This window comes from Chrysochloris asiatica, unplaced genomic scaffold (assembly GCF_000296735.1).
Source record: "Chrysochloris asiatica unplaced genomic scaffold, ChrAsi1.0 scaffold00047, whole genome shotgun sequence".
Taxonomy (NCBI): Eukaryota; Metazoa; Chordata; class Mammalia; order Afrosoricida; family Chrysochloridae; genus Chrysochloris; species Chrysochloris asiatica.
The window spans coordinates 17,535,261-17,557,979 of NW_006408565.1; the positions used below are offsets into that span (position 1 = coordinate 17,535,261).

Genomic DNA, 22,719 nt, shown 5'->3' on the forward strand with positions numbered 1-22,719 from the left:
TTTAATGTATCAAATCTGTTCTTCAGATGATCTCTAATTCCAGGTAGGATATAGTCAAGTGGACACTGTCACTTTAAATTTCGAGGAGATCTGTGCGCATGCGTAGTAGAACTCTGCGGGGGTGGGGCTGTCCCCTTTAATCACCAGAATGGAGGTGCGCAGACAGCGAGCGACAAACAAACAGATACCAAAAAAAGAATGTCCACACCTGTAGCTCTGCAGTTCTGTCAGGCATTCGTGGCTGTTCTGCTCCTTCCCCCGCTTGGTCTCTCCCAAGATGGCGGCTCCGGGAGCAGCTGAGCATCTTGAATTAGAAAGCAATGGATTTCTTGATTCTGCTACACATTCCCCTAGCTATAAGTCTCCCAATCTTCTAAATATTCTTTTATATGTGGTTCCAAGTTCTAGCACCATCCCCTGAGCCTGCTTGGGCTGGTATTCTGTGTTGTTGTTAATGGAGCTCCTCGCTGCACGTCTTCCCGATCCGCCATCTTAGATCCCGTGTGTGTGTGTGTGTGTGTGTGTGTGTGTGTGTGTGTGTTTGTGTGTGTATATACACACGTATGTTGTGTGCCGTAGAATTGGCTCTTACTCATAGTGACCCTGTACATGTTTTCTGAGGCTATAAATCTTTACAGGAGCAGAAAGCCTCATCTTTCTGCTGCAGAACAGCTGGTAGTTTCGAATTCGTAACCACTAAGCTACCAGAGCTGATCTATCTATCTATCTATCTATCTATCTATCTATCTATCTATATATATCATATATATATATATCACATACACATATTTGAATCCAAAGAATGCATAAGAAAGCTGCTAGAACTGATAATTTAGCAAAATGACAAAATTCATAGTCAACACAAAAATTAGTTAGGTTACTCTATGCCAACAGTGCGCAATCTGAAAAAGAAAATAAACAAAGCAATTTAATTAGTGATACTGTCTAAAAGAATAAAATACATAGGAATAAATTTAACCAGGGAGATGAAAGACTTGTATACCTAAAACTATAGAACACTGCTGGAAAAGTTAATGATTTAAATATATAGAAAGACAGTTCATGTTCATTGATTGGAGGCTTACATTGTTAAGATAGCAATACTACCATAAAGGGATCTATAGATTGAATGTGGTTTCTATAAAAATATTGTCTTCGTTGCTGAAATGTGAAAGTTAATTCTCACTTTCATATGAAATTGCATGGTACCCTGAATAGTCAGAGCAATATTGAAAAACTAGAACAAAGTAAAAGAATCCACACTTCCCAATTTCAAAGCATACTCTATATCTACAGTAATCATAAGAATCTGGCACTGATACAAGGTTAGCTATGTAGACCAGTGGAATGAAATTGAAAACCAATGCATCTATGCGCAGTTATTTTTCACCAGGGATGCTAACTAAGTCCAAGCAAAGGGGAAAGAAAGAAATGGTGATGGAACAACTAGACTTCTACATGCAAAACAGTGAAATTGGGCCCATACTTCACACCACATACAGAAATTAACTCAAAATGGGTTAAGGACCTAAATTTATATAGCAAACCCATAACAAAACAGAGTTAAGTGATATTGCAATGCTTCAGGACCTAGTTTTCAAAGGATTTTTAGATAAAACACTAAAAGCACAAGTAATAATAGATGAATTGGATTTCATCAAAATTAAAAACTTTTGTGCATCAAAGACCTTTACCAGTTAAATGGGAGAAAACATTTGGGAACCATTTATCTGATAATAGGTGTCCTTGGACCACGAGATCGGTTCAAACCACAAGGATGGAACTTCAAACCCACCAGCCACTCCTCAGAAACCCTATACAGGATCACTATGAGTCAGAACTGTTTCGACAGCACATGACATATATGTAATATATATTACAGTATAGAAATTGCTTGTAAAGAATACTTAATGACTCAAACTCAGAAAAGGCCACTTAATCAAATAATGGATTGGAATAGACATTTTTCCTAAGATGGAAAGATGTTTTTCTGTGTTAATTGTTGTTAGTTGCTGACCAATTGGTTCTGACTCAGCAACGTTTATGTAAAACAGAACAAAACCCTATCTGGCCCTGCACCATCCTCAGCAACATTGCTATGCTTGAAGTCTATGGTTATAGCCACTATGTCAATCCATCTGTTGAGAGTCTTCCATTCTTTTAATTGACCCTCAATTTTTCTAACCATGATATCCTGCTCCACATACAATCAATCACTCCTGAGAACGTGTCCAAAGTACTTAAGACGATGTCACACCATTCTTATTTACAAGGAGCTTTCTTACTGTACTTCTTCTAAGACAGATTTGTTTGTTCTTCTGGCAGTCTAGTCAATATTTTTCTGAAAATGTATAATTCAAAGGCATCAGTTCTTCAAATCTTCCTTATTCATTATCCAGCTTTCACACACATACGAGACCCTTGAAAATACCATGACCTGGGACAGGCACACCTTAGTCCGCAAAGTGACATCTTTGCTTTTCAGCGCTTTAAAGCATCCTTTTTTTCTGCCCAATGTAATATGTCACTTGATGTAATATGACTGTTGCTTCTATGGGCATTGCTTGTCAATCCAAGTAAAATGAAATCCTTAACCACTGTTTATGTTTATCTCCCTGTTGTATATTTATGTTGTGGTGTATTCCATACTGAAGGCTATTGTCTTTGTGATTCATCACTAAGTACTTAGTGCTTCCAGTCCTCTTCACTTTCAAGGTTTGTCATTTGTGTATTACAAGTTGTTAATGAGACTTTCATCATGCCTGATGCCACTTTCTTCTTAATATAGTTCAGCTTCTTAGATTTTTGCTCAATTTACAGATTAATAAGGATACAGCCCTTACTAGCACCTTCCTGATTTTATACCATGCAGTGTCCCCTTGTCTGTTCAAATGCTTATTACCTCTTGGTCTAGATCTAGGTTCTGCTTGAGCACAATTAAGAATTCTATGATTCCCGTTCTTCTCAATGTTAACGATCATTTGTTATGATCCACAAAATCTAATGCCTTTGCATTGTTGATAAAACATGGGTAAACATCTTTCTGAGATTTCCTGCTTTCAACCAAGATTCATCTGGTATCAGCAGTGATAATCCCTTCTACTATACCCTCTTGTGAATCTGCCTTGAATTATTGGCAGTTCCTTCTTGATGTATTGCTGCAATCGTTTCCTATTTATCTCCAGCAAAAGTTTACTTGCGAGTGATATTAATGATGTTATTCAATCCTTTTCATGTTCTGTTGGATCACCTTTCTTTGGAATAGGCACAAATATGGATCTTTTCCAGTTGTTGCCCTGGTAGCTGTCTTCCAAATTTCTTGACATAGATGAATGGGCGCTTCCATCATTGCATCCATTTTGTTGAAACATCTCAGTTGGTATTCTTGCCATTTCTGGGAGAAATTGTTTGTTACCACTGCTTTCAGTACAGCTTGAACTTTTCCCTTTAATACCATCGATACTTAATCCTATTTTACCTTCTGAAATGATTAAACATCAACCAATTCTTTTTATAATGCTTTGTCTTCTCGATATAACCTTTGTTATTGGGGATATGCAACTCAAAACCATAGTGAGGTACCAATTCACTCCACTAGAGTAGGTATTGTCAGAAAAATGAAAACAAGTCTTGGAAAAGCTGTGGAACCATCTTCTGTTGCTGGTAGGATTGTAAAATGGTTCCACAACAGTAGGAAACAATTGGTGGTTCCTCAGAATGCTATATATACATAGAATTACTATGTTGTCCAGTAATTCTATTCCTGTGGTGCATTGAATTACTTAATTTGACCCTTCTAGCCATGGTCTCCCACAAAATGATTGGGTGGGACTATGCAAATAAGATTGTTTTAATCTATCAAGAGTATTGGACCACTTGCTAATAGTGCAAATAAGGTGCCTGGAACCTTTGGAGGGTGGGGATTGGGACCGTGTCAATAAGTTCTGTGGTTGTCAGTTTTGCCATTCCACTGGACTGAAAGGGAGCCAGTTTTACAAGTGGGGGAAGGAATGTCACTGTCATGTAGAAGAAGAGCCAGAAGTAGAACACATCCGTTTTCACTGTGCCAAGATCCATGAGATAGAGATGTCAGGAGATAACCAGAAGCAGCAGCAAACAGAGTTGATGAAAACATTTGCCTGAGCAGGACAATGAGCAGTGACTGAGGCCTGCATGACAGAAAGGACCTCAGAGCACTTTGTTCACTGCAGCAGGGAGGGATTGTGCTTCCACTTTTGGGGCAGCCTTCCAGACTTTGCTTGCATGCTTTCTAACTCTTGAGTTGTAACCTCTTATTTCCTTAATCAACCCCATAACTGAGTATGGTATAGAGTAACATGGGAGGGACAGCAGTTTTTAGAATTGGTCTAAAGGTTGGATAAAGGACAAATGTCTGACTTCACCTCATGGGGATCGGCCTTGGGTTGATGTTGATTCCCCTCCCTACTTGTGAAGTTAGGCCGGCCCAAACCCAGAGGTCTGCCTCTTCGTTGTTCCAGTACTCAAGAGATGTGACAGCAGGGATTCAGCTCCTACTGTGGTTCCTTGTTAGTTGCTGTCAAGTTGACTCTAACTATTGGCGATCTTATATATAATAAAAGGAGGCTTCAAAAAGTTCATGGGAAAACCCTGTTATCCTTTTTTCCCCCATGAACTTTTAAGGCCCTGTCATAGAACAGAAGATTGCCTGGTTTGGGGCCATCTTCATGTTTATTCAATACAGTGAATATCCATGTTTATTGCAGCATTGTTCACAATAGCCAAAAAATTAAACAAAAAAGATACCCATCAACCTATGTTGTGATGCTTACATAGAATGCATTATCACTTATCCATAAAGAGAAAAGAAGTTCCGGTCCATGCTATGGCTTGGGTGAACCTTGAAATTATGCTTAAATTAAAAATAAGCCAGACACAAAAAGACCAAAAAGTCTGACTTTTATGAAGCATCTAGAACAAGCAAGTCCTGATGTGATGCTGTAGAATAAGCACTGAACTGCTAACCATCAGATTCAAACCCACCAGCCACTCTTTGGAAACCCCGCACTGGGTCGATTGGAGTAAGAACCATCTCGACAGCACTTAACTACAACAGAATAAGCAAATACAGAGAGAGGCCAGAGTTTATTAGTGGTTACTGGGGGTGTAGGCAAAGTAGAGTTATTGCTAAAAAACTCAAAGGTTTTTGGATAATGGTCATGATTGCACAATATGGTCACTGAATAAAAAGTGGTGGAAGTGATAAATGTTTGATTAAATATATTTCACCAAAACAATAATTTTTTTAAAAAAATGGAGTAGGAAATGTAGAAAATAGAAAGCACTTGATTCCTGGTCCACTGTGTGGTCTGTTGTCCACTGCTGATACTGGTGTCTCCCTTCTTGATTAGGATTTAGGATTACTATTCATTCCACACTCACGTTTTTCATAGCATGCCTTCCTAGGATCTGACCTACTTAGCTCTGTGCTCATGTCCCATTCAGGTAATGAAGGATTCCGCTCCAGAGCTGAATGTGAGTAGTTCTGAAACTGAGGAGGACAAAGAGGAAGCTAAACCTGATGGAGAAAAGGATCCAGATTTTAATCAAGTATGTGTTGACGCTGTCTTCTATTATAACTCCGTTCTGAAAGAGTAGCCACTCCCTGCCCCTACACTCTGTACCCTGTGTGGGATGTTGGTTCTCCACTCCTCCCCCCTTTCCCCTCTTTTTTCAGTTTCAGTAGCACACACTGAAATCACTGTAGAATCAGCTGTTCTGATTTCTCATGAAAAGCCACAGGCTATATTATTCCAGAATTCATATTTCTTGCAATTATATAAGAAAGACTAAAATACAACATGATTAAATTTTTAGTTTGAAATGACTGCTGAAAATAAAACTCCTATCTTGGTTTATAACTTAACCGTATAATCTTGAAGTATGAAAAAAATTTTAACTCAGATTTACTCTTTTTACAAGCAAATAAGCACTACTCCTAATCACAATAAAGTATGTGGAAGAGGTTTTCAAGTGTTAGTCAATGGCCAAAGCAGTTGATGTGTTCATCTCTCATGTCCCATCATGACTAACTTAAAATCCCCTTATTAAAATGAGATGTTTTCGCAACACTTTCTACCCCTTTTGTTTGGTTGCGTGATTATATTCTACATGTTCATGGTGATACTAGAGAAAATCGTCTAAAGAACATGAAATCAGGTGGGAATATATTGGTTGGTGTGTGATGTAGATAAGTTTAATTTCTCAAAAAGTCAAACCACTGTGTTCCAGGACATTCTGCAGATGCCTTCAATTCATGGAATTTCTGCTCTAATTAAAGTTTCATTGTAACAGATGAGAAATTTGTTTCTTCTTTACTGCTAAGATACATTATAGTCAAATTGCAGTTAGCATTCTCCCTGAAGGAATGAAAGTGTTATAATGACCATCTGCTAAATCTGTTCCAGTGCAGCTTGTTGGCTAGTTTGTACAGACAGATTCTACACTGGTTAATAAAGTCTGAAAACCTTCTTGACTTCAGTCTTTGTAGTCGAGAGATAAATGCTACATTGTGTTTCCCAGATGGAGTAAAACAGCATGTCAACATGGTAGACACCTCATTTATTTTCAAAATACATGGCTTGTTGGATCTCATAAAACATTGACTTTCAAACACCTTTGAAAGAACAAAATCATATAGTTCTGTGTACCACCCTGCCCATAGTGATCAGTAGCTCTTATGTTAAAATCATCTGCCAAGTTTATATTTCATTGTAGGATCCCTGTGTTTCAGTACTAACCAATGCTATCCAGTGGTACTTTGATCACATAAACAGATTTTAGTCTTGGGAGATGTTTTCCTTAAATAAGTAACACTCTTTTTTGGGGGGGATGTAGGGTAGGTTTAATCCCATCTGAATGGCATCCCCCCAGGTTGCTTCAGCATACAGTCAGTCGCTCTCCCTCTCTGGATTAGAATAACACTCTTACTAAAGTCTGTTTACATGTATATGTCTTCTTATATTTCTTGGAGTACTTTCTGAGCTGACTGAATGTAAGTTTGTGGACTTTTTACCTGCTGCCCTTGCCCAGTGTCAGTTCTTTATTTTGTGTTGTTAACGTCACATCTTCTCAGCCACAGATCTACAAACTACTTAGTTTTTCTAATTACACAGGTAGTTCCGAGTTCCAAGGAACTGCACTTAAAAATGTCCATTTTTGTTTTTATCATCAGTAACATGTTCTACATATAGTGTTGCAGCACCTAATTTGCTGATGTTATCAGTCTTAGGGGTCCGTCCTGGTGTTGTGCTGTAGGTTAATGCGCTGGATGCAAAGTCGGTTTGAACCACAAGATCCAGCAGTTCAAGCTCACCAGCTGCTCCTCAGAAACCTTGTACACAGGATCACTGTGGGTTGGAACACACTCCACTCGACAGCACTTAACAACAAAGGTCATTCTTATGCCAACCCTAGACAAAAAAGGATTGAATTTATAAAGATACTGATAGAGACAATACAATATTTGACTTAGTCATACTAATTAAGACAGTTGTTGGAACAAAACCAATCGTTAAGTTGGGGACTTGTTGTTGTTAATTTCTGTGTAGTCCAAAGAGCAGGTGATGGATTTGAACTACTGACCCGGCGGTTAGCAATCCAATGCTTATTCTACCGCACCAGACCAGGAGTATCTATCTACATACATATGAGGGAGCTTCAAAAAGTTTGTAGAAATTCCATTATATTTTTAATTCCATTTTTCCCTTGAACTTCTTGAAGCTGCCTGATCTGTGTGAGACAATTGTTTGCACACCTAAGCACACATCTATCTAGAGTCAGAACTCCATTCTCCTTTGTTCATCATTCGTCAGCTTTGTAGTGTAGTTTAGTAATCAATAGGAATCTCTTTTTTCCTTTTCCCAAATCTTTTCTTGCCTGTTGTAACCAATTTATTCTCTCTTCCTTCAGGTGAACTTTGTAAATTAGTTTGTTCAGCTTTGTATGTAGGCTCTTAGTTTCTTTAGTTTCTGTATTTCAAACTTTGCTTTTTTAGCCTAAAGTTATTTTTAAAACTGTGTTTTCAAGTGAGTTCGAAATGGGAAGGTTAATTCCTCAGTCCTCCTCTTTGATCTGGGTTGTAATTCTATAGAATGTTTTCATATTTTTGGCCTTCAAAAGATCTCAAGGCTAAACCTTCCTTTGCCAGAATAACCTCCCTTCACCATTTGGTACCTGGAGAATCTCAAGCTTTCTCTTTGTAACGTGTTACAGTATCTTAGTACATATATAGCTTCTGTAATTACTGTTTTAAATCCCTATAATAAAATATGATGCGTTTTTGTTTGTCCTTCCCTACTGTTTCTCTAAGCTAGGTCAACCCAGTTCCTGTGAGTTTATCTCAAGTTTAGGTTAATGATCCAGTATTGAGTATCATTTAGATCACTGGAAGCATTATAAAACCATGGGCCTGGTTTTTGTCAATTAAGTTGGATTTAAATTCCATTAATTATTTTTGTTTTTTAGCTTTTAAAACCAAGTCATTAAAAATGTTATCTTACTTGATCAGGGCTTTGTTTTTTAGATTGTGTTTGATTTCTAAAGTAGAACTATATTTTGGGATAGATGTTTTCCCTTATGTTATTAATTATGTTGTTGTTAAATTCCACTGAGTCGATTCCAATTCATGGCAACCTTGTTACAGGGTTTCTTAGGAGCAGCTGGTGTGTTTGTACCACTAATTATAGAATTGACTTTTTTCTTTCAACAGTCAAGAAAAGGGTTTATCAACACCCAACTGTTTTGAACTCTTATTTTCACTGAACTTTTTCTTATGGATCTTAGGATCAGTATTGTATCTATTCAGACTCAGGACTAAAGCTGAAAGTAGGCTTGTGTAGTGCCTTGTCAATGGATGTGACTCGGAACAATGTTTTGTGTTTGTCCTGATCCTCTTCTGCCTTGTAAATGTGAAGTTCTGTTGGTCATGAGTACGTGCTGTCTGTGTCCATAGCTGTCTGAAGCCATGCTGCTTGTGTGTGGCTGACTCCCATTGATGACTACAGAGACTAAAGCCAGGCCTGGAGTTGTCTCATCCACATTTCACTCAACCAGAGAAAACCATGTTTACGTCTTGCTTCTTTCTCTGGCCTGTTAATAGAAGAATCTTGACTATTGAGCCTTTACTGAGGTGTACTTACAGGAGTATCAGAAGGACATTTGACACTTAGCTATACTTGTTATTACAAAATTGTCAACAACTGGTGTATTATATGTACATAATATGTATGTGTGTTCCTTTGCTGAGCCATTTTTAGATGAGTTGTGGCCATCATGACATTTTAACCCTAAATAAGATGTACCAGTATATTTGAGAAATATGTGCTCATAAATTAGTAAATTAATAAAAATAACATAATGTACTCATATCCAAATTTTTTCCAGTTATCCCAAGTATATCTTAAATTTTTCCATCAAACCAGTATTTAATCAGGGTATGCATTGTTTTTCACCCAAAAAAAGTCTAGTATTGTTAAATCTTGATCAGTTATCCTACCTCCTCATTCCCATTTTTTCCTTCCTTGACACATTGACTTTGGGATCACAGTGAGATTTCTGGAAAATTGTCCCACATTCATGAGTTGCCTGGTTGCTTTTTTAGGTTTTTTATTACAAGTTGTGTCTGTATCCCCTGTCTTCTGTACATTAAATATTGGGTCTAAAAGATATCCAGGTTTGATTCTTTTTTTTTTTTTTGGCAAATGTTTTTCATAGGGAAAGCTGGCACATGTTTTATCCTGCTTTTAGTTTAATTTTGATGTCTTCATTAAGGTACCTTCATTTAAAGCTTCTCAGCAGGAGGTTTAAAACAAATAAATGAGAATTCAGGCTGTTCTTCAGTTTAATCATGACTTTTTTTCAGTTTGTCATATGCACATTTTCAGAATTAATATTAAGCATAACATTTTGCTTTTAAATGTCTTGTTTTTTTAATTATTTTTTTGAAATCCTGGAGCTTACATAAAGTGAGAAGTGCATGTTGCTCATCCTTTTCTTTATTTCCAGTTGCATGTGAGCCTGCTAAGGACCTCTGGCAAGTTTCTCTCCTCATTGTTTACATAGAATTTCAAGTGGTTAACGGACCTTTAAATAAACCAAGTGTGCTTGCATGATGAGCTTTATGGGCAAAGGGTCACACTGTGGGTAATCCACTGCTTTCTTTGTTTTTTGAATCTTTCTCTGTAGAGCAATGGAGGAACAAAGCGGCAAAAGATATCCCACCAAAATTACATAGCCTATCAAAAACAAGTTATTCGACGAAGTATGAGACATAGGAAAGTCCGTGGTGAGAAAGCGCTTCTTGTTTCTGCTAATCAAACATTAAAAGAATTAAAAATTCAGGTGAGGAAAATATAACATTTGTTCACATGTCCTCTGAACTTCAGAGGGTCTTCATGACTTCCTGTTTCCTATTGATATTTTCCTTCGAAGTTGCCCTTTTAACATCTAGCTGTTCACAGTACTTAGCCATTGAGAGAGAGGGCTGTTTAAAATTTCAGAATAATGCTTAACATGCTTATCACCACCCCTACTGCCACCCCCCCCTCAAATCACAGTAACTCCTTGTATGAAAAGAAATAATGATTTCAAAAAGCCAAGAATCTTATCTTTGAAGATGAAAGTGTTTTTTGGTTTCTGAACACTTGAGTTAGCTCTGACTAGCTTTCTAATAATGAGAAACATTGAGAAGCATTTAATTTGTCACATATTGAGGTTGTTCCAGGGTAATTGTTCTCTCACTTGATTTTGCTGTATGTTTTTCTTTGACCACTTGTTAATAGGTATTTGAGCCTGTTGCCAGGATCTACTCTGAGATTTAAGAATAGATAAAAGGCAACCCCTTGATTGCTTATTCACTGGATGAGTCAGAAACTCTTTTTATCACATTATTTTTGGTGGCTCTACTTGATAGAATTTTTAAATTACCTCTACCTTTCTTTATATGGTGGTGGTTTCCACGTTGCTATAAAGGTTCATTTTCAATCATGCTCTAAAAGCTTTCATTTCTTTCTTTGTTAATCATTCTGTGAACGTAATGAAGATCATAGAAAAACGCTCATAATTGTTTTTGCTTTTTTGTGTGTTTCAGTACTAAAGTACTATAAATGAACATTGCAGTGTTCAAAACTTAAACAAAAGGAGCAGATAAATTCAAGATGTCTCTGAAAAAAATCTGGCCCCTAATATGTTTCAGTCAGGATATATAGCCAAAAAGTTGACCATATTTCCCCCTTTTTCTACTTTTATGTGGCCTAGTCTGGTTATGCAGTTTTCTCATTGCTGATATTTATCATTGCAATTGAAGCAGAAGTATAGGCTTCCTTTGAGGATGTTGTGTCCTGGGAACAGTATTTCCCTTGGTTGAACCCACGCCTCTGAAAATAAACATATTGACATAGTATCTCCTTACCCTGTTATTGTACTTTTTACATCTGAGAAAGCTTGTTTTCATCACCGGCTTTCTGCCTGTCAGTGGTAAACCTCTAACATTCAAACCCTTTAAATTACAAAAAGCCCCTGTGGCTGAAGACACTTTTAAAAGCCTGACATTTTTGAAGAATAAATCATAAGTCAGCAGATATAACCTCTCCATCAGGGGAGGAGGGCATGTGTTACCTACACGAATATGCTGCTGGAAGACAGCAGCTGTTCAAATGAATGCCCCAGATGTGGTCTTGAGGCCTTTGCTGTATCCTTCCTTTCATCTCCTATTCTTCAAGGATCACTGTGATCCAAACAGTCAAAAGAAAGGGCAATTGAAATGTAATTTCCCTTCATTGCTCAGTGGTGGTAGCTTGTAAAACGCCAGGCTGTTCAGCAGCCTGAATAGACTGGAGTTTTGTGGGGCACCTGTATGGGACCCTAGGTTGTTGGTGGTGGAGGATTGTGTTTAGAAAAGTATCTAATGCATTGTTATTCTTGATGGAGCTTTTCCTCTAGGTAATGCTACATTTCCAGTAATAACATGATGACAGCCTTTGCAAAAGTGTCAGCGCTCTGATTTTAGGTGTATCCATATACAGCTGCTTGAAACCTTAACAGACTTGGTTTGCCTCATTATCATTCACCCACCTATAAAGTAAATGAAGGACAATTCATTCATCTTTCTTGGAAGAGTCTCCAAGTTTCATTGTAATTAGTAAATGTAGGTTTTAAGCAGGCAATGTTCCCTGTACAAAGGTTGAATGGCTGGCAGCTGAGACCATAGCTCTTGCATTTCCTTTTCTCACCTTCAGAAACAGACTTTCCATTGTTTGTGTTGTGTGCTCTGTAGATTAGGAATGGCGCCCCACTTTGTAAGCAGACCTAAGTAGCAGTTCATTATACTCACAGCCACTGTCTGCTTGTCTCCCATTCACCTGTTCCCTCATTCTCAAGCGTTGTCTTCTCCCCAGTAGCAAGCACGACGCATTCACCTTTCCTAGCACTGTTTCTGTGAAACCTGCTGCAGCCTCCATTATAAGACTCTTCCTTCCTCTGCACTAGATCCTGCACATATTTTCTGCCACCTTCTTTCACATTTTTATTTCCCCTCATTCCTGTGATCCTCTCGAGAGTGGCATTAGTCACTTTCATATGAGGGTAAGTCAAGAAGTACTGCTACTGGAATTTCAGTTCAGACCTGCACGGATTTATTCCACATAAATGTGTTTAAGCATATCTATGATCAGTGGATGGCTACAGACAAGTTCACCCAGTAATACACTTGTCTTCATCTCTTTAGGGTGCCTTCACAAAAAAGGGTCCAATCTAAACTCACTTCCGAGGGGATCTGCTGGGCCAGTTCAATTCAAGGCAGAGAGGTCAGCTCAGAAGGTTATGGCAACTGTTTTGGGGGACTCCAAAGTGGGGGGTAATCTTGATAGTTTTGTTAAAGGACACAGGATGATAATAGGAGCCTTGTAGGAAGAGGTTTTAAAAGACCATTTAAAACTGCAGTAGAAAAGGCCAGTACAATTGCACCAAGAGTTTTGGGGTGTTTTTTTTTGTTTTTGTTTTTTAACCTTTCTTCCAGGGTAGCAAGGGCTGTCCTATGAGAATTTTGTTGGGAAACCTTACCCCACCCATCCTACATCCCTGATCTTGCCCCTTCAGACTTCTTTTTTTGTTCCCCAAAACTTAAATGACAGTTCATAGCAACACAGTAGCAGTCCTTCAAGGATGCCGTTTTGATGAGGTGTAAATTGAAGAACTCGGAATTTTCTGGGGAAAGGGTTAGAAAGATGGGACCACCACCTTCAGAAGCTTATGGAACAGTTGTTTCACTTTTTTTTGTTTAATAAAGGTGTCTGTGGTTTTGTAGCAATTCTTATTGACTTACCTTCATATTTCTAGCACCTGGAACAGTAGTTGACACAGGGTATCTCTTAATTAAAGCTTCATTAAGTCTGGAGTTAATTTAAAAGTTCTTGTCACCAGCTCCTCAGCACTGATGTGCGTGTTTTGAGGTATTTGCAGTTTATCCAGTCCTGTAGAGTAGTGCAATAGATACTTTATCATTTAGGGAAGTGAACAAGAATTCCTACCTTCGGTCACTTTGACACTGCCCACATTAAGTTAGCATTGGGCACCTCACTGGAACTCTCCTTCTTCACAGCTCCTGTTTGCAAATCAGGGGATGGTTGCCTCTGCTTAATGCCTGTGTGCTAAGCTGACCCTGGTAGAACTATCTGACCAGTACTGCTTGCTTACCAGAAATAGACTTACTGCTTTGTAGGCAGATCATGAACGACGCCAGCGTATTTGCATTATTAGCTACAAATTCCTGTTTAGTCAATCCCTGGTTGTTTCTCTGGGCTTGATGTTTGTTTGAGAAATCCTGGTAAGATTCTGGCTCAGTGGTTAAGGAAGAAGCCAGTGTTGTCCTTGTTCTTATCTCTGTGTCTCTGTGCCATTACTGAAATCATATTTCTAGTCACAATCTCCGCAGCTTATAAAGCTCTTGGCCTTTGTTATATACACACAGTTGGATGAAGTCTGCTTTGCGAGGCTCATTTGTCTTCCCAGATCCAGAGTACAGTGTATAAAACGTAGAATGGGCTTCCTGTAATATCATGCCTGCTGGTGTAATATAAGATATTTGCAATAGAATATGTTCAGTGAATCTGCAACTAAGTTATGAAGCAGAATAGCATGAATACTCTTCAGTTAGCTCTTTAAGTTAAAAATTAGAACAGTATCATTACAAGTACCTGCGTGTGCCTCTTTGAGTCCAACTCCTGTTTACTTGCACCCCGAAAGTAATTTACTACCCTGAAATGAAATTTTAAAACTTTCTAAATGTGAAAAATGATATAAGTATTTATACATAATGGTTATTCTGAATTTTCTTAATTTTTGCTACTTTGACCCAAACTGGAGTTAGAGTATATTTTGGCTTCTGCCCTTCAGAAATTCACATTTTGGTTCGTAGAAGACTCTGCCTAAGAATTGTTGTTTCAGCCTTGGAGAGGGGTTTGTCCTGAAGGGACTTGATTGCTTGTCTTGGTGACTCCCCAGGGAACAACTTGCTTCTTCTTGTAGTAGCCAATCAGACTGCCTAAGAATAGTTGTTGTTGTTAAGTGCCTTCTAGTTGATTCTGACCTATAGCAACGCTGTATAGGGTTTCCGAGGAGCAACTGGTGAGCTTGAACCACTGACCCTGCCGTTCAAACTGACTTTGCAGTCTTGCACATTAACCTTCTGTGCCCCACCAGAATTCCCAGCCTAAGAGTAGGACTGCATTATGTATTACAGGTTGCTTGCTAAAGAACTAAAAACAAAGGCGAGGAAACTCCAAATAAGCTGATGATTAGCTTAAAGGTGATCTTTTAAAAGAGAATGTAGACTTGACTTGTGTCTTAAATGGTGTGGCACCTGGAAATGGTAAAAGTGATCGTCATTACCTTGCATGCCCCTCACACACACACCCCATGCCTTATAGCCAGAGTAACTGTCAGAGTAACTTTCCCACATCCCCACCCTTAAGGAGGTAGTTAGATACAGAACAAAAAAAAATCTGTTTAATTATTTCCTAATCCTTGTGTCAGTGTTGTAGGATAAGCACTAGACTGCTAACTGCAAGGTCAGCAGTTCAAACTCACCAGCCACTCCTTGGAAATCCTATATAGGATCCCTATGAGTCTTAAATGACCCGATGGCAATTAACAACAATTCTTACTACACCTTGTAAGGATGTTTGCAGCTATATTAGGATTATAGTCTCAGTGGGAATGTAACAAGTCAACAGACTGTAAATAATAATATTTTTTTTGTACCTTGAAGCCTGTGTTCTTACTCTGTTTTGTTTTGCTTTATGCCAACTTTCTTTCTTTCCTATTGGCACAGATCATGCATGCGTTTTCAGTGGCTCCTTTTGACCAGAATTTGTCAATTGATGGAAAAGTTTTAAGCGATGATTGTGCCACCCTTGGCACCCTTGGCGTCATTCCTGAATCTGTCATTTTGTTAAAGGTAAGTAACTGCTCCTTTCTTGAACTCTAGAAGATTTCCACTGATACTCACCCAAGTATAAAGGACACAAGTGATGTAAGGATGCCTTGGTTCCTCTGCTGTGCTGGATATCGTGATAAGTGATCACCGAGGAGTTTTTGCTGGCCTCTGGTTTACCCAGCTCTGGCCAAGCCTCAACAGACTTAGAGGAAGTCAATCCTTCTTTGGGTCTTCTTCTTGTGTGTCACAGGAAAAAGGCTGCAGTGATGACACCACATCAGCAACTGCCTTTCCCCACCTACGAGGTGATGGTAAAGGCTGCTTCTCAGCCCTTCCTGGATCTCCAAGTTCAATATCCATGCCCTGTGTGAGATCAGGCTGCATCACTGTCCTCATCACCATCATTTCTGTTCCTGGTTATGGCATGATAGTAGCAATCTCCCTGAGCCAACTGTTAAGCCCCTTTTTGGTTTTCAACAGCAAGTGACCATCTAGTTTTCCAGATAACCATCTAGTCTTCATTCCCTTCAGGGAGGGGAGGGAGGGATTGTGTTGTTGGGTCACACTCAAGGATTGATTGTCAACCCCAGAGGCCACCCACCCACTCTCCAGCCACTAAGTTTCTTTGGTTTCTTGAAATGATGGTTTGTTTTGTTTTTCCCCTTTTAAAAAACCACCTAGTTGGAGATTATTGTATTAAAGACACACTGATGGTAGTGATGTCTGCAGTTTATGCAGAAGTGGATTGAGTGCATACATATATAATCACGGTTCTCATAATGTTTTATATTTTAAAACCTACCTTCTAGATCAGAATTCCTTCCCAATACTTTTCCTATTAAAGTATCTACTCTTGGCTCAAAAGTACCCGCAAATCAAGCTAGGAAACAAATAAAACATGGGGGAGGCTCTGTCCAGTCAAAATTCTTTCATTTGGCTTAATGGGATTCTTGTTAGGTCATGGAAACTGGCCCTAGCAAGAGTGCATTTTATAGAGGTAGAAAGCACTTTAGAAAGTGGGGGCTTCTGAGAAATTGCTAAGAAACTGAATCATTAAACTAGCTTTATTAACCCAGTCCTCCCCTCCCTAAGGGCCTAATTTAGTCACTTTCCTTTGCCTGTTTTATTTCTTGGTGGCCAAAAGGGTCCCATTGTGCCAAACACCCACCGCATCATGCAGTAGAGTAATTTTTCAGGTTTTTGAGCCGTGAGCTCTATACTTTTTATACCTGAGAGCTCTAATTCTGATGTGATGAAGTTAAGCCCTCACCTCACCACCCACTCCTCCCCATGTTCACCTGGTGCTTCTCTTGCAAGTGGTAGGTACTGTGTAATGATTTTGAAAACCTACTGAGGTGCTAAATCCCAATGACTCTGTCTAAAACCCTAGAAATAACCCATATTATGCAAAGGTTTGTATTTCCGAGGCACAGCCTGAGTCTGGTCACAGGCCACTGGCCATTACTTGTCATTTCACCTTAAGCCCTACCTCAGTGCTGGCTTCTGCCCTGGGAAGGAGATGAGTATAGTCTTCTTTATTCATGTTGAGGTAGAAGAAAATTTTGTTTTCTGAGGGCCAGTCTCACTTGTTAATTTCTACCTATCTCCCTGCCACCATTTTTAGTAACCTCGGGGTATGCAAGTATGTCCTTAGCTGTGATGTATTTAGGAGCCAGAAAACAGTGTCACACACTGCCTGCAGGGCATCTGTGTTAAAGCTGAACTTCGCTGCTTGTGGCTTGAGCTGATCTCTCTGCTGGACACTGTTAGTGTTCGTATTTTGTAGCCATATTTGAATCATGGCCCAGACTTCAGTGTGATAAATCTCTGACATGTTCTCCCTCCTGGCTCCCACTCCCTTGTGGTTTTGAATTGTCTTCCTTTGTTTTCTAGGCTGATGAACCAATTGCAGATTATGCTGCAATGGATGATGTTATGCAAGGTAAAGATGAACTTGTTTTAGGAATTTACTGATATGCTCTTAGCAGGAATTGGAATTATAGATGCTGAAACTTTAGTCTGCAAAGCTTTTACCTTCAGCCTTGAAAGGTATCTGCTTGTTGGTACAATCGCATTTTACATTCGTCTTAAAAGATCATAGCTAGATAAAGCATAACACAATCACAATGTTATGATTATTGTTGTTGTTATGTGCCATCGAGTCGGTTCCGACCCATAGCGACTCTGAACAGGGTTTCCGAAGCTATAAATCTTTATGGGAGTAGAAAGCCTCATCTTTCTCCCACGGAGCAGCTGGTAGTTTTGAACTGCTGATCTTGCGGTTCGTAGCCCAATTCGTAACCACTACACTACCAGTGCTCCTTAATGTTGTGATTAGACGTATTTAAATATGGTGTTTTAAAAGTCACTGTCTTCTCGCAGAATAAATGGAATCTGATACTGTCTTGGGGGAAAAAATTATTCCTGAAGATTAAAAAAAAAAAAAAAAAGATCACAGAGAGGGGAAATGTCCACAGAGACAAAAAGTAGTATTTGCCTCACCTCAGGAAACAAAATCAATGTAATCCTTCGGATCGAGAAGGTCAGAAAGAAGAAGCGAAGCACATTTAAATCTCAGAAACCCAGGTAGGCAGAAATTGGAGGCACCAAGTACCTATGAAGGTGAGAATGAAGTGTGAGCTTCAACCCAGGAAGCTTGCTTGAAAGAAAATCTGTGTCAGAAGCAGTTACACAGCCCACAGACCCTCATATCCCTTCCCGTCATGTTGTATCCCTGTTTCCCACTTGAACTTTAGATGGACAACTGGAGTTTTGCTGGTCATTGTCTATTTCTTTAAAACTCCTTGAAGAAATTAAACTAGAAGGGTGGGGAATGCAGTCTGTTAGACAGCCTTTGCTAAAATGTAGGCCACTTGCCTCTCTGGGGAAACTGGCTAATTTAAGAGACTAGTCTACAAATTTATAAACACTGGTTTATCTCCCAGGCACTCTTTAGTAAAGCCCACCAATACTCATTGAATTAGATAGAGCTCTCGGGTAGTTTTTTTAGTGCCGCACCCTTTAATAGTTAAAAATGGACGGCTGAAATCTCTGCATAGTGGAAGAATGAAAGCGAGTTGGAACCAACTTGATGGCACTTAGCAACCACAACAGCACGGCATATATGGAGTCCTGATGTGACACTGTAGGATAAGCACTGGACTACCAACCTCGAAGTTCACAGTTTGAACCCACCAGCCACTCCTTGGAAACCCTGTAAAGAGAATCAAAAAGAATTCATGGAATGCAAAATGATTGCACTAAGATCCTGCTGCAATGAGTTCAAAATCAGGAATAAGAAGATCCAAAAGTATCTAAAGAGGCAGAGGGAACTGAATCAGGTTCATAGACTGAGTAGTCAGGACGACAGGATAATGGGGCAGTGTCCACAGAAATGAATCCTTTGTCATGAGCACATGAGGGATGTGCTCTTTTCAAACAGAAAAGCAAATCAAGGAAGAATTCAACATTGGAACCAAAAGACAGGGCTCAACATAGAAGGAGAGGGTGAAGGGAAATCCCAGAACAGAACCTCCATCCAGAACGCTTCTGGATCCTGCCAGATGGGTGCAGTAGGTCGCAGACTTCTAGAAAGGCTGTTCACAGGAAATGTGATGCTGGGAGATGACTGTTTGAGGAGGTTTACGGTCTTCAAGAACTTACAAAGTTCAATCGGAGATAGTAGAGAGAAAATGAAGCACATAAATAAATGTAACCGTTACCAAGCCCAGAAAAACAAAATAAGTTGTACCAGGCAAGAAATAATCACCTAGGTATATTATTTCTTATAGACCGAGTTTACAGAGTCACAGTAATGTGAGCACTAAAGATTAGCTTAACAACAACAACAAAAAGTTAGGGTAGGAGGCAGGTACTATGTAAGGTTTGTATAGGCTAAATTGTATCTTATCCTGAGGAAGTTACTATTATCTAAAATCTGAGGTAGTAATATGTGCATGCTATTAAGAAATAGGCAAATCTGCAGCACAAGACCTTTTTAAAGTATTGAAGAACAGAGATGTCACCTTGAGGACTAAGGTGCACCTGACCCAAGCCATGGTATTTTCAATAACCTCATATGGATGCGAAAGCTGGATTGTGAATAAGGAAGATAGTACAAGAATTGATGCCTTTGAGTTGTGGTGTTAGAGAATACTGAAAGTGCCATGGACTGCCAAAAGAACCAATAGATCTGTTTTGGAAGAAGTGCGGCCAGAGTGCTCCTTGGAGGCCAGGATGGCTAAACTTCATCTCTCATACTTTGGACATATTGTCAGGAGGGAACAGTCGCTGGAGAAGGATGTCATGCTGGGTAAGGTGGAGGGTCAGAGAAAAAGAGGAAGACCCCCAACGAGGTGGATAGGCCAGGTGGCATCATTGATGGCGTCAAGTGTGGCAGCAGTAGTGAGGTTGGCCCAGGATCGGACATTGTTTTGTTTTGCAGAGTTTGCAGTTAGCAGCAGAAAGGGAAATGCCTGTTCATACTGCAGAGCTCATCGTTCTGGGTGCTTTCTCCAGCCTGTTCAAGCCTTCCAAAGTGGGTGGAAATCCTGGTGGGTGGGGTGCTGTAGGAGAAGCACTGGACTGCTAGCCTTAAGGTCAATCGCTGAAACCCACCAGTGGTGGTGGTTATGTGCCATGGAGTCGGTTCCGACTCATAGTGAACCTGTACAGTGTTTCCGAGGCTGTAAATCTTGATGGGAGTAGAAAGCCGCGTATTTCTCCTGCGGAACAGCTGGTGGTTTCAAACTGCTGACCTTACGGTTCACAGCCTGGTTCGTAACCACTACACTACCAGAGCTTCTCAGAAAGTCTGTACAAGGTTGCTAAGGCAAAGCTTGTTCTACCAGTATTTTACTTTTTAGATGAGTTACTTTGATAAAAGTAAAAACTAGTCAGAAATAAAGATTATCATCAGATTATTATCATCCATAACTTCACAAGTAATCATTATAGGTGAGTAAGGGAATTAAAAGTTATTTTAAACTTTGTCTTTAAGCATTGAAGTCATCTTATTACTGCCTGTCACGACAATCTTTTTTAATTTAGAATTCTTTCCCCCCCCAGTGTGTATGCCAGAAGAAGGTTTTAAAGGTAAGTTAACTTTGTCATGTTTGACTCATGAGTGTCAGAGTCTTACTGTAATTTTCTATAAAAGGAAAGATTTTAGTTTGATTTTAAATTTTAATTCTATCTAAGCCCTCTGACTGAAATTAATTTTAGTTAAATGCATTTTTTAAAAACTCAAGCATCTTCATTATCATTTTCGGCAGTCAGACCTCAGATACAGCCTGGGTGTTAGAAGTGTATACTGCCAGATGTCAATTCTGCTTTCGCTTCCTCAATTCTTGTGGAGATTGGGAAATTAGCTAGTGGCATTTTGAGATGCATATTGGACCTTCTAATTCCTGCCTATCAGTCCCATTTCAGAGCACATCAATTTGTGTGTGACTGGTAACAAAGATGAAAGAATTCTCTGAATTATACTTTTATACCACATCTTGGCTACTGTAGTTGTGATCAACAATAATGGTTATGAATCCATAAATACAGACCTATGACATTTACACCTGCCCCAACTCCAATGGTTTGTTGTTTTTTTATGGCCCCTCTAGAGTTCCTTGGGAGCTCCTGATTTTTGCTGAGGTGAAATGAGTAAGCAAAGCTAATGGCCTAAAATTTTCCTCTCAACAGTCTGTTACTACCACAAAGAAACTCTTGCTATTTTAAACAAAACAAAATTTGTTTATGAAAAGTGAACATCAAATGAAAGCATCAGTAAAATCTGATTAATTTGTGTGAAGATTTGCAGAGGAAGCTTAGGGCTTTCGACAGAAATGTGATTAAGCTGAGAGCCTGTCCTCTGCTGATTTCCCCCCATATTCTTCAACATCAAGGGTCTGCTGTGTTCATTTATTAAATTGGATATTACCTGTTGATGAGTTTTTGGCAAATGGAATACATTAACTCTTAAGTATCAGTTCACAACTTTACCTCCACGTGTGTTTCTTTTCCCAGGTACTGGTCTACTTGGACATTAATCTTTTGAACACTTGCTGACTGCTAAGACATGACCAGAGGAGAAAGAAGAGTTTGACGTATTAGGGCATTAAAAGAAAAGGAGGATTTAAGAATCAAACTGCTACATGACTCTTCCAAAAGGCAGACATCCGTTCAAAAGTGACTGTCCCAAATGCCTTATGTCAAATAAAGCAGATTGCACTGAAGGACATCAGACTTGAAGGAAATGTTTCAAATTTTATATTTAAAGGGGGTGGTGGGAGGGAAGGGGGCAAGTGAAAATGGAACAGGTTGAGTAGCAGTATCTGTAAATCATGTTTACATGAGATTTATAGTCATGGGAGGGAATAAAGTTCTGTTATATTTCCTTGCTCAAGTTTCATACCAGATGCATTGGTCCATAAAAGATTTGTATCACAGGAGATGGGACAGCATTCTGCTCTGAACTAAAATAATTCTTTAGAAACATAAACCTTACCAGTACCTGTCTTTGATTCACATTCTACTTTCAATAAAGCATGAAAGTGAAGAACTTGGCGTAATTGTGGGAAAGTGTCTTCAGACTTAGACTCCTTTCCGTGTCAGCTCCAGCACACTTGCCTTCCACACTACACAACAGCCTGGCTCTTAGCATGGGGGAAAGCAGAGGGCATCAGCTGATCCTCCCTACCAGGAACAAGGGAGTATGTCTCTTTTGGCTTCAAAGGCTTTCTCTTGTAGTGCATTTCAGAAAGGATAGAGAGTGTTTGTCACGTGTGATGGCATCTTCTTCCCAGCCTGCCATTACCCAAAAGTGGGAAATCAGATACATCTTGCGCATTCAGAAATATGATCACCTTAGTCAAAGAATAAATTGGACTGAATGAAGTACATTTGGATAACACTTGGTTTTCCCTAAAATTTATGCCTCCCATCCTCCAAGTTCACTGTTTCTTGGATCTTACTTCTCTTTTTTGAAAGCATTCTTCCAAAATGCCCAGACAGGATCTACGTTTTTGATCACTTTGTTTAAAAGAAGAAGGAAAAAGTTATATATATTGATGGGATATGGTATTTTATCCAACTCAGGATTATTGTACCTAGCAACAAATAACTAAAGCAATATTCTTAAGAATATTGAAAGATTTTCTAATGGAACTTAAGACTGGAGTTGCATTGTTATATTTTTGTTGTTTTTAAATAATGTTTTCTCTGTTGAGTACATGTGTATGTGTATGTTTGTGGCA

General features: G+C 39.1%; 1 protein-coding gene across 2 annotated transcripts in view; it reads left to right on the forward strand.

Annotated features, from left to right (window-relative positions):
• USP48 (ubiquitin specific peptidase 48) overlaps positions 1-21,709 on the forward strand; it is a 126,059-nt gene extending 104,350 nt beyond the window's left edge. Inside the window, exons 22-27 of one of the 2 annotated variants that reach the window (XM_006862339.1) lie at positions 5,485-5,589; positions 10,225-10,380; positions 15,368-15,493; positions 17,366-17,414; positions 20,540-20,566; positions 21,491-21,709. In XM_006862339.1, the coding sequence (XP_006862401.1) occupies positions 5,485-5,589; positions 10,225-10,380; positions 15,368-15,493; positions 17,366-17,414; positions 20,540-20,566; positions 21,491-21,513 (486 nt within the window). In that variant the 3' untranslated portion in view covers positions 21,514-21,709. The remainder of the gene's footprint in view (positions 1-5,484; positions 5,590-10,224; positions 10,381-15,367; positions 15,494-17,365; positions 17,415-20,539; positions 20,567-21,490) is intronic. The other variant, XM_006862340.1, reaches the window with a different exon arrangement.
• The last annotated feature ends 1,010 nt before the right edge of the window (positions 21,710-22,719 follow it).